Source organism: Mus pahari, chromosome 10, assembly GCF_900095145.1.
Source record: "Mus pahari chromosome 10, PAHARI_EIJ_v1.1, whole genome shotgun sequence".
NCBI lineage: Eukaryota > Metazoa > Chordata > Mammalia > Rodentia > Muridae > Mus > Mus pahari.
In genome coordinates this window covers 104,532,565-104,545,411 of record NC_034599.1, presented here as the reverse complement: position 1 = coordinate 104,545,411, position 12,847 = coordinate 104,532,565, and the positions used below count along the sequence as shown (strand labels likewise).

The 12,847-nt window shown below is 41.9% G+C and overlaps 1 protein-coding gene across 11 annotated transcripts in view; it reads right to left on the bottom strand.

Annotated features, from left to right (window-relative positions):
* Positions 1–12,847, bottom strand: part of Lrrfip2 (LRR binding FLII interacting protein 2) — a 96,289-nt gene that overhangs the window by 50,634 nt on the left and 32,808 nt on the right. For 5 of the 11 annotated variants that reach the window (XM_029542865.1, XM_029542863.1, XM_029542864.1 and 2 more), the window contains exon 4: positions 7,249–7,335. In XM_029542865.1, coding sequence (XP_029398725.1) covers positions 7,249–7,335 — 87 coding nt within the window. Of the gene's footprint in view, positions 1–592; positions 638–730; positions 788–5,672; positions 5,727–7,248; positions 7,336–12,847 lie in introns of all 11 variants that reach the window. The other 6 variants (XM_029542856.1, XM_029542861.1, XM_029542859.1 and 3 more) reach the window with 3 other exon arrangements.

Below are 12,847 nucleotides of genomic sequence, written 5' to 3'. Positions count from 1 at the left end.
AAGTAAAGTGAGAAGCCGTGCTGCAGCACAGCACACAGGACTTTAGGTGTCAAACCGCACTCAATTACAGCAATCTAAAGGCTGGCATGTTACACAGTGTCAATCAAAATGTCAAAGCATAATTCCTACACATATGGCAAGAAAAATTTTCAAGTCAATAGTTCCATATAATTATAAATGTAAATAATCAGGCAAGCCCCAAAGTTATTGCTCATTTAATAGATTGTCAGTTTAAGATATGAAATGAGAAAAAAAAAAACTAAAAATTAGGGCAAAGCAAATGTTATTTTATAAAACTCAACCTTACCATTTTGTGATTTTTTTAAAAAATCAAAGATATTTCTGTAGAAATTGAGAAGGGACCTCTGTTAAGATAAAAATAGCTAAGATTTTAGAATTAATTCACTTCTAGCAATAATTTGAGAGAAAGAATCTCTTTCCACTAACGAGCTTTGCCAGCATTTCCCAACTATTGTTAAAGGCAGAAGTATAAGTGGATATTCTCAGACTGCTTAGATAATCACTAATGCTGAAGGAAGCTCACGGTTAAAAGCTTTGCTATTTGGTGGTGTAAGCAACTTAGAATACCAACCCTGTGACTGCCAAGGCTCCGAAGAGACAATGTATCCTCAACTCCCTGATAAAAATAAAAGCAAACATATGACAGGTTTGTGAGTGAATGAAGCCAATGAGGGATGCACCATAGGCAAGCTTATATGTTACTACAAACCAGGTAAGGACGGCGGTGACCAGACCGGTGAGAATACCTGGCCCTTTCTGAATCTTCCTGGGAAAGAAGAAAGTACACCAATAATTAATCACTGAACAAGTAATTGTCACAGCAAAGGAGCAAAAGCAGCCAGTCAAAAGCACAGCCACGCCTTCTGAGGGTAAGCAGGTCTGGACATTTGGTTCCAGAGCTGAGGTGGGAGCATGACTGCTTTGGGCGGAAAGCAGACACAAGCATGGCAGTGTTTTTATCTCAGCAGGTGTGCATATGTCCAAACACTTGTTATTTACTTGTGGCCCAGAGAGCTCAACACAGGAGATAAGAACACGTGATGGGAGCAGAGAACTGAAAGGACAGAGGTTGACTTCTTCACTGTAAGTGCTGGCTTATACAGGGGAGAAGAAACGTTCGCTGTCAGAAATGAATTTTAAGAAGAATGCTTTATAAATGCTTAGTGTGTAGTCTGGTGCTCACTGTGAGGAAACTTTCTGGTTGTTTCTTTGTTTTGTTTTCCCTACTCCTCTCACTATTCTAACTGGAAAACAAAAGAAATAGGAAAATACACCCCAGTGTGTCAATGTGATAGACCACTCAGAAGAAATAACATAACTGCTTCACGGTTGGCAGAGTTAAGTCATGCCTTATATGGCTTACAAAGAAACTGACTAAATTATGTGTAATTCTAAACATTTCCACGCTTGCCCATCAGCAGGAAAGCAGCAAAACTTGACATGGGTATCAAGTAGCTAGTACCCAAAATATGATTACCTGCAACCATTGGTAATTTCTAATTCTTCAGAATTTTAATGTCTAAATTGTTGAAGTAATTTGCACTATGACTAAAAACTAAATCTAACCAGTCTAGGTAGGCTCGCCTTTCAACAGCAATGCTATCTCTGCTATCTTCTAAAGTTAGACGATACTACAGTGCCCTACAGTAATCAACTAGATCATTATGCCACTGAAAACAGATGGGGCTACCTCTGGCTATCCACTGCAACATAAATAGTAATCCAAATAAAATGTCACAGTCTACTCCTTCATTTCAGTCTCAGTTTTTGTGTACAGTTTTTTTTTTTAAAAATCATCTTTTGACAGTCACTATGTAAACTGCTACAATTGATAAAAAAAAGGTCCTAAATTCTGTTTAAAGATAACATGATTTTGTGACCCCATTTCCAACAGAGTTGTGATCTCTAGGCATGAATCACCAATTTAAACTTTTTGTAAGTGAACCACAAGTTTTGGAGACATGTGAGTTAGCACAGCAGAGCACGGAGTGCTAAGTGGTAACAGATTCCAAACTAATTGGAAACCCTTGTGCTACAAAGGGATATTAATTTTACATGCCCATTGGTGTCATTTGGGATACCAAGCTGAAATTCAAGCTGAATCTCTAAACTTCTCTTTACTCTCTTTCCTTAGCATTTCACCAGCCATAGAAGAGCACTTTTAGACAATACATCTAGCCAGATGCAATGTTACATTCCTTTAATCCTAGCATTTAGGAGGCAGAAGCAGGCGGATCTCTGTGAGTCTGAGATGAGCCTGCTCTACAAAGTGGGTTCCAGGCCAGTCAGGGTCACATAGTTAAGACCCTGTATCTAAAGCAAACAAATGAAAGCAGAACACATCCCTCATCTTCAGGTCATCTCCCAGAAGGCTAAGGAGGAATCTATAGGCACACACAGCTGGGGCCAGCATCTTAATCCTCACACTCAGCACACAACAGAACCATAAATACAACATTCACACCTCTGTGGTTCAGTTACACAGAAACAACAAACTCAGGGCCTTTCTTCCATGGAGGAACAGCCCTCTTCATCATCCAGGTCAGATCTACAGTACTACAGTAACACCCAATGGCTCTGCCTGAAGTAACAGCGCCAGTAACAATGAAACAGATTACAGCAAACTGCCTTCCAAGGTTCTAAATACAAAGCAGAGTATTCTCCCTTCTTTGAGAAGTCATGAGAAACAGTCACTGTCATAATCCCGTGTCGCCTTACTAGGGCCGAGCAATCCAAGCATAACAATGACTTAAGTGACAGGGAGATATCTAGTCCAAACTTTTGGGAGTTCTTTCCCCCCTGGCTGGGGACTGGCAACTCTCATAAATTACAGATTAAGCACCCACACTAGGAAGGTCACAGCCAACAAACTTCTTCTGCCTGGACAACTTAAACTTTGTCTCAAACAGTAAAAGCAGACTGGAAATAAAGCCCAGGGACAGAGATTCCCTGCTCTTAGTGCAGCCCCAGTATTTTAAAATCTTAAAGTCATGAATGAAAAGCCAGTGTTGGTAATGGTAAAATACAGATGCAGAAAAGATCCTGCAATGAGGTTTTCTGTGATGACTGAGTTTCTTATAAGAACTAATAAAATATAAAAACTTCAAAGCAGAACTTTCTGGAACTTTATCTATTTATATTTAAATTGGGTTAATCAAATTAAAACACACTTTTTAAAAGTTCACTTAATGTGAGGAGAAGTGGTTTCAGTAAAAGAAAACCACAACCCCATGAACAAGCCTGACTTCTCTGTCTACAAATATTACTAAGCTGGCACTGGAGTTGCTCCTTCAGTTTCAGATTAGGAAACCCTAGAAACAGCATTTACTCTTCCAGCCATACAAAGGTTGCTGACTGAAGCATACAACTTGAAATCAGAATCATGAGAAATGGCCAGCTGGCTACAAAGGACTGCATGGAACCCAGGAGGACACAGCCCTCCCCTTACCTGCTTCACCTCTGTACCAGTGGTGGCCTCCCTTCCTCTTCACATTCTGACTCTGACTCTGCCAACGTAGGTCACTAAACCTCTACCTGCTCCTCTCTTGTCCTGGTTTGCTTCCTGTTGCTATGATTGATAAAACACTGACCAAAACCAAGTTAGGGGAAGACAGTTGTATTTGGCTTACTGGTTACAGTTCATCAGTGAGGGGAGTCAGGGCAGGAACCTAGAGGCAGGAACTTAAGCAGAGACCCTTGAGGAACACTGCTTATTGTGTTGCCTCCTCTGGCTTGCTCAGCTACTTCTCTTATACATCCCAGCCCATCTGCCTAGGGATGGCACCACCCACAGTGGGCTGAACCTTTCTACATCATTTAGTAATTAAGAAAATACCTCATAGACATGGCCATAGGTCAATATGATGGATGAAATTCCTTAGTTATAATGATTCCTTCTTCCCAGGTACATCTAGATTGTTTCTAATTGACAAGAAACAAAAAACAAAAAACAAAAAACAAAAAACAAAACAAAACAAAAAAAAACACCCATATATAAACTGACAAGTGCCCCCTATAGTAAGGTGAACGGGGAAACTACAGCACAGTGCTGATACACAGTAGCTTCCTTCACTCCTGAGCTTCCTGTTTTCATGGTCCCCACTTACATCCCAGCAAGCCAAGCTCACACACACACACACACACAAAAGAGTTAGAATCAAGGGAAATATTTAACATGGAAAGAATCATCTATCAACGGTCCTATTTGTGATTAAGAGCTAAAGATTTCACCAAAAACTTATTAGCCACTTAGAGTTTATATCAAGAATATCACATAGCCATGTGAGCTCACAAGGGAGTGAGTGAGGCAACAGGGACTACGAGACTCTGATTGGAAGGAGGAAACAGCAGTGGAGGAGTGAGGTGTGCTGGTCCATCTGAACCAAAGCCCGCCTTCTGTGTATGTCCAGTTCTAACTCTCAGTCAAGACTCAGGTCAATCATCAACTGTACCTTAAGCCTCCACCCTAAAACACCCTAAATCTAATACTCTCACTAGTTAAGACATGACTATCTTCACAGCCCCTGAACAGACAAATATCAGATTTTTGATATATGCTTTTGTTTGTATTTAATTTTTCTAGTTTGACCTAAGCTATTAAAATACTATTTTAGAATTAAAATGCTTAATTAAAACAAGTTAAAGTATTTATATGTAAAATTAAGTGATTTTGTTTATTCAAAATACTCTTCTTCATGCATTAATATGACCCAGGCAGAAATGTATTAGATAAAATTAATCATACCACTTTCAGTTACAAAGAACAGATCACACTCCAAAATAGCAGTCACATTCATGAGGAGCCGTCCACTTTAGATTACCAAGCATCCTTTTCAGTTGTCTAAGTTGATTATCACAATGGCTGATGATATGTTAAACATAAAGGTCCCCCGGTTACGATCCCTGTAAGCCTGGAGACTCCTCACCACGCTGCTCTACAAGCCACTGTTTGGGAAGGTGAGGTGTGAGCACCAGCTGAGACAACGGTCTCAGACTCTCTGGGAAACTTCTCTGGTGACTAATATACCTATCAACAGTTCCCATAAAAGTACTCTTTCAAGTATTTACATAATATTATTGGGCTTCATATACCACACCTCCCAAGCCTAGTCACATATCAAATTAATAATCCTGCATTAGAAAACTGAACTTGAAAAAAGTTCATGGTTGCCAACTAGCATCCTACTGGTTCATGGTATTCGCTTGCATAACTAAAAGTCTGCAATGGGAGATGAGGGCTTGGCAAAAGAGCTAAGAGATGAAATAAGAACTGAATTCAGAAGACATGGGCTAAGACCAAGGGTCATCTCCCATGGAAAGCCTGTGGAGTTAATTTTTAAAGATGGAGAATGAAAGGAGGAAGCAGGGATTGAGGGAGGAAAAGCAAACCCATTCAAAGAAAGCATGCATTCATTTACCCAACCTTTCTTCATCTGGGGCCTTCATGAGTCCAAAGTGAGGCTACTGACCACAAATGAAAATGCTAGACTCCAGTACCCATCTGATCCCTACAGGTAAAACAGCTACTCTGCGACCTTTAGGCCCACACAGAACACACTGCCTACTTCTCAAACCATTAGTCAATGTTTTGCTTCCATGTTAGATTAGTTCAGCAGTTATCACAGCATGCAGGGCAGGCAATCCTGGCCTACCAGCCACTTGTGAATCTCTCCCCATTTCCGGTCAAAGGAATGATGATGAGAAGGCTATAAACACAAAAGTTTTATGAGCTGAATGGTTTTCAATTCACTGCATTCTCCAAAAAAGTCTTACTCACACACACTTGCCCTAGACAACAATAGTAGGTGACTCAAAGCTATACTTTGAAAATACAAAAAATTAATAAGCTAGTATGTTCAGTAACAAAAAGACACATGGTTCTCTACATAGATAAGAATTTCTATTAATAACTGTCTCTTCTAATTATAACTTCATAGAATCGTAAAAGCATAAAGACAATATATTGAAACATTACATTCCAAACCAACAACTGCATCCAGTATTTGAAGCTATATCTAAGGGAGAAAATTACATCAACATAGAACACAAATATATAAATTTCTTTTTTAACTTATCAATAGAAAATCTATCAAAATATAACATCAAAATAAATTGCTTTCTACTCCTCCACAGATGCTTCTCCCTTTGTAAATACAATAATAAAACATTTGTGAGTGTTTTCACACTCAAGACAATGTCAGAGAGAAAGGTTAACAAGTATGCTATGTTAGGTCACCTGGCATTTACCCATTTTACTTTCTTTCAATTGTTTGAAGACAAAAGTATAATATAAATCTGTAAACTACAGAACATAATGAAACCCATCATAATCCCACACCTCAAGCCGAGGCACTGACAAACCAGCCCTTTCTGACTCCAGAGAGAGGCGCGGGTTGTTTTATTCTTTTGGGGTGGGGTGTCCTGCAGATTTTATAGTTTGGGGACCATTTCCCTACCTTATCAAACATGCTTCAAAATGGTAAGCATGAGGATTCAGCTAGCTAGTTGGGGAGATCGGGGTTCACTGCAATGTTTATGTTTGGACCTGCACACATCTCATGTAAAATCTTCCATCCCAAAACCTCCCCATTTAGCGCAAAGATCCATTATGGAGGTGAGACTTACTACGTTGATTATTGTGAAGGCAGAGAATTGGAACTATGAAGTGAAGAATAAAGGGGCCTTACTTTTTTTTTTTTTTTTTTTTTTGGTTTTTCGAGACGGTTTCTCCGTGTAGCCCTGGCTGTCCTGGAGCTCACTCTGTAGACCAGGCTGGCCTCGAACTCAGAAATCCGCCTGCCTCTGCCTCCCGAGTACTGGGATTAAAGGCATGTGCCACCACGCCCGACTAGGGGCCTTACTTTTGCCACCCTGGGCCCCTTTGCTTTCAACAACCCATCCTTCTCATATATGCTCTGCAATGCCCACCTCTCTTTGTGTTCATTCTGAACGGCTTTATCGAAAAGCAGTTGCTCGCCTAGGAGGGCAAGACTCAAACCTGTGTTCGAGGGAGGAGACTTCACCTTGAGAAAGAGTCTGTCCAAATGGGGATCTCCCTATCACCATCCACTGTAATGCCTTGTGTCTCACAAAAGCTCTCTGTGCTCCTGCCCTGGAAATGGAGACCTGAGACCGTGAGATCTTGCCTGCATCATTTCCTTCCCTCACCCCAATACACTGCACACAGGCAGCACATGTGCGCCAGCTAACGCGGCTTCTGTCCGTTACCTCTCGCTGCTGTCGCTCCAGTTCCCTCATGCGGATGTCTCTTGCTTCCGCCCTGGCAGCCCGCTTTGCTGCTAGCCTTGCTTCTGCCTGGAAAGTGACAAAAATCTCAGTTTTACAAAAAGGCGGCAAAAGTACTTACAGATCAGATGAGGACAAGGAACAATGGACATATCTTCCAAGGAGGTTGGAAAAAGAAAATATCATCTTAACAAGCTTGCCTGACTTCAATCAACTTTCTCTCTCTGGCCTCAAGTCTTGATGTCAGGGCCATTGTCTTCAGCTGCTTGTCTTGACTACATGCGTAATACACAGCTCACTACTTACTTTCCCGAAACTTGCTCTGTTCCTTTATTTCTTTTCCTAGCAATTCAATCATACAAAGAACTCGAGAAACAGCTGTTATTTGATTTTTAATATTGCCAATATTTAAACTCGCTATCACTGACGTCTTGAACTCTGCTCGTTCCAGGGTCTCCACCTCCCTGTTGCCTCCATCCCTCCCCATCCCTCTTAAACTAAGATATAATTTAAGCACCAAAGGTAATGCACCATTTTTAAAGCAGATCAAGTGTGTTCGGGGCAGCACAGATGCAGACTAACTCAACATTCTGAAGAATATAATTTGGTGGGATTTAGTACTATTAACTCAAGAACCACAAAGAGAAAGCCAACATACACGAATAATTACTCCCTGTTGTACCCTACTAGCTCCAAGCAACTGCTAATCTCTAATAATCTGCTGTCCTCATATTTAATGTAAATGGAGTCACAACAGGAAAGCCCAGCTCTGTCTCTTGCTTGGACTACAACCATCTTCAAATCATCTCTCTAGAATCTGCCCTATAATCCATCCTCTACATGACCATAAAATGGACAATGATGCCTCTGACACCACGCAGGTGTTTAAAACCCTCTACTGGTTCCCGTTGCCTATAATTAAAGTAAGAAGTGGAGGGACACCAAGGACAGGAGGGAAGAGGTGAAAGCAGAAACAAGGCTCCTCATTTCTTAACCCCTCCCTCTTTCTGCTAAGACTCTGCCCCAACTGCACATGGCTGTGTAGCCTCAGGAGGCACTTCCACACTGTAGAAGGTTACCTGACAGGGAGACTCCATCTAAGCACCTCCACAGAACTCATCCTTCTCTAGAGAGTGAGGCTGTGGGTGGCAGCGACTCTGCTCTTGCAACTGATTCCCTGACCATGCTCTGCACATAGGCCTGATTAATGTTAGTAGAGTCATACTTTGCTCTGCTGTGGGAGCCCCTATAATAAAGAGTGAGTTCCAGGTCAGCCAGGGCTATGAAAAGAGACCTTGTCTTTTGGGGTGAGGAGGTAGGGAAATATGACCCAGCAGGTAAAGGTCCTGGGACATACATGGCAGAAAGGGAAAATTAACCATGCAAGTTATCATCACACACACACACACACACACACACACACACACACAATGTGTTAAAAGCAATCTTCAAGAATTAAAATGTAAGCTAGAAGCAGGCAGATCTCTGTGAGTCCTAGCCTGCAGCATGAGTTCCAGGGCTGTCAGGGATCTGAGTTCACTTCTTACTTAACACCCACATGGTGGTTCACAACTCTCTGTAACCTGCAGTTCCAGGAAACGCAACGCCCCCTTCTGGCATCTGAGTACTAGGCATACAAGTAGAAAACGAGAGACACACGCTGGTAAAACACCCACACACAAAACATTCTAGAAACACTTGCCTCTTGGCACCCCACAACTTTAATGCCTCAACATTTGCTTAAAAAAAAGTATCTTTCAGGCTAAAGCCAAAATATCAAGGAAATTCATAAACAGTTTGATGTGCTACACGGATCGTTCAGATCTCTCTGGTCTCTGCTTTGTGGTGTCCCCTGTCCTTGGCCACATCCTTGGTCTAACCTGAGCTACAGGAGATGCTTCCCTCTGTGTTGTTGTATTTATGCCCATCCACGAGAAGAGACTCAGCCAGTGCCTAAAAAGTCCATCCCATAAGAAATTAAAGTAATTGCTAAGAATGCACAGTGTGAGATGACCAACCTCTGCCCTGTCAGTTTGGGCGAGCAGGGCAGACTAACAGCTAACTCCTATTTACCCCCATTCTGGCAATTGTGTCTCACAAGAGTTTGTATGTCATAGAAAAAGTCTTTGAGGCTTAGTTACATCTTAGTAGATAGCAAATGCATTTGAATCTACAAAGTAATAAACTTTTCAAATACTTTTTTATATTATAGTCATGGCAATGAGTAAGAATTTTCATTCAATGTACTGTAGCTTTCTACTTGTAGTCTCTGTTAGAAATTCAGTTCAAAAATACCAGTTCTATCGCTCCAGGGTCTGATGCCGCTTCTGTACCGTCTACACCAACAACCTAAATTATAGGTAAATGGCCAAAGGAAAACCATGCACTCAGAGAGACTCACACAGTCTTCCTTTTGTTACTTCATCTAGCTCTGTGGGGACAGTGTTTAAGTCACACTTGTAACACAGAGAAACAGGACTTAAAACGACTTCATTTGATTTTCTTCCTATACACTGCTGTAAGACTGAGGAGCCAAGGCTGAGTCCAAAGCAGCAGATAAGGCCTGTGCTCTGCAACTGCCACACTTCCGTGGGCACTCAGGAGCACAGCGAGTGACAACAGGGTGTTCACCCAGAGTACAATCCACGGGGAAGCACATGCAGGTTTACTTTACCGATCATCTCTCTCACGCACACAAAGTAAATGGAACACAACTGAGTTCAAACTAAATTAAAACTAAATACAGAAAGACCACTTAATACAAATAACTCCACTGAAAGATAAAATACAAAACACTTAACTGCAGAGACCCAAACAGACATTTATACACCAATGTTTACAGTGTCACAGTCCCAAAAACAACAAGGTGACAACAACCCAAATGGATGGATAAGCAAATTACATTAAGCCTTATGACTGGCTATTGCTCAGTCTTTAGGAGGGAAGGACATTCTGATATGACCACACAGATGGGTCTTATAAAGACTCTAAATGAAGCAAGGTAGAACCAGATGGATGACTGTTCTCTCGCTGTACTTATGTAAAGGACTTAAGATGGGATTCAGAGACAGAATGAAGGGTGGTTGCTAAGTGCTAGAAGGAAGGGGCGTGAAGACTCCAGTGTTTAACAGGGACAGTTTCAGGGCTAAAAGATAGTGAGGTTCTGCAGAAGGATTGAGGTGACAAGTATAAAATATAAATGTACAAAAATGCACATAATGTGTGCAGGAATGCACACTCAAAATGGTTACTATGGTAAACTCAACTTCATGCATATTTCACCAAAAAAGATTTAGCTAAGTTGAAAAGTGATCATATAGACTATGATCACACATGAAATAATAATATTTGGAAGCCTAAATCATTTATGATTTTAGTCTAAAATGACCCCAATTCCTAACACTAACATGTGAAATTGTGGACCTGGAATTGAGGTTGAGAAGTCTCCTGTGCACTCAGGTCACAGGACCAGTTCTCTAAAAGTGATGCTGGTGGTTGTGCTTTCAAACAGGAGGCACATGAAGGCTGATGAAGGATTTAACAAACTAAAACCATATTGTGTGCCTGTAATCCCAGCATTCAGGAGGCTGAGGCAGAAGAGCTGTAAAACTTGAAGCCAGTCTGTGCTACACATCCAGTTTCAAGCTAGCTTAGCCTTAGAGACTGTCTCAAACAATAATAACCCACACTAAGTGTTGTAGCATGAACTTGTAATCTCAGTTAGTTTCAGTTACTTAGCAGGCTGAGGGAGAAGGGCCACAGCAGTTCAGGTCCTACAGCATAATAGGCAACTTAGAGAGATCTCATTAAGTACATGCATACATATATACATACATACATGCATATATATACACACACACACATATTCTCTCTCTCTCTCTCTCTCTCTCTCTCTCTCTCTCTCACACACACACACACACACACACACACACACACACACACACACAACCTCAAAGGCTTTTGCAGTGGATATGGTACCAGAATACAGACATCATGAAAGTGCCCTAAATGAAACCGAGAGAGGAGATCATCTACCAGTATCAGTATCAATGGACATGTAGATGCAGGCTAGTCCAGCCCTACTGCCAGCTGGTCTACAAATGTAGTAGGAAAAAAAGAAAACACTTAGAATTCTGTGAAGTATGGCCCTAGAGACAGCTCAGTGATTAGGAGCACTTTGCTGTTCTTGCAGAGGACCTGGGGTTCAGTCCCCAGCATCCACACGGCAGCTCACAACCATCTGTAACTCTCGTTCCAGGTCATCTAATGCCCTCTTCTGACTTCTCTGGGCACCAGGCACACATGTGGTGTATCAGACATATGCAAGCAAAGCACTCAGACACATAAAATAAAATGTAGAAAACAAATGTTTAAGCTTATGAAGTAGGCAGCTGAGCTGGGCAAGGAGATCCTTTGATTGTGTCTGGGACTTAAGATAAAGTGAGCCTGAGCATGCGCAGTTATCACCATCGACATCTCCAGTGGACATCTGAGACCTGCAAGGATTAAGTGACTAGCATCGATGACCTAGGGCATAGACTTTTATATAAAATGTAATGACAAGTGCATTAGCAGGGACTGTGTTTGCTGCCTTAATTGTTGCTGCTAATTTTGTTACATTTAAAGGTGGTCCCTCAAAAAGCTCCCAGCAATGGAAAGCAGAGGCAGGTGGATTTCTGAGTTCGAGGCCTATCTGGTCTACAAAGTGAGTTCCAGGGCAGCCAGGGCTACACAGAGAAACCTTGTCTTTTTTTTTTTTTTTTTTTAAAGCTGGCATACCTTCTAACTTAGACACCTTGTATCAAACAACTAATTGTTGGTCCCTGCAGCCAGAAGAGGGACAAAGTTCTTGCTTAGTAAGACAGCACTCACACTAAGAAAATGAGCTACAACCTTCATAATGAGCATCTGTGCCAAATTCCTGGTCTAAGTCAAGTGTTAACATGCCTTTGTTCACAGGATGGAATGTCACTCACAAGGTGGCAATGCCAGTAGAACCACACACTTGAAGCACAGACTGAATCCTGCCACCAGCTTGTAGAACTACAAGCCTTTGTGCCTGCCCTTCCAGAATGTTTACAATACTGGGTTATGGATATGGTCCCTGTGAACTGAGGGGAGCTACAGTTCTCAGATGCAGTGTAGCCGGTGTCACAGTGAGGTGGGTTGAAATACACCATGAACCTTTGAGTGAAGCTACTTTTGAGGGAGCTGTTCATTAAACATGTTTGTCCAGGCAATGCTACAAATAACAGCAAAAAAGAAAGAAACGAGCCCAGCCCTGTCACTGAATGCAGCCACCCTGAGCCATCCAAGCTGCATCCGTGCAGCTTCATCCATCTACCAGCCTCACACAGTTCCCTGCTTGAGCGTGTGCTGAAGACAAGACTCACTGCTGTTCTTCTAGGAAGCTGAAAGAAGTGCAGCTGTCGTCATTGGTGAGGTCCCAGCAAGACTGCCTGTTAAGACGCTTCTCTGGCCCGGCAGTGGTGGCACACGCCTTTAATCCCAGCACTCAGGAGGCAGAGGCAGGTGGATTTCTGAGTTCGAGGCCAGCCTGGTCTACAGAGTGAGGGCTATA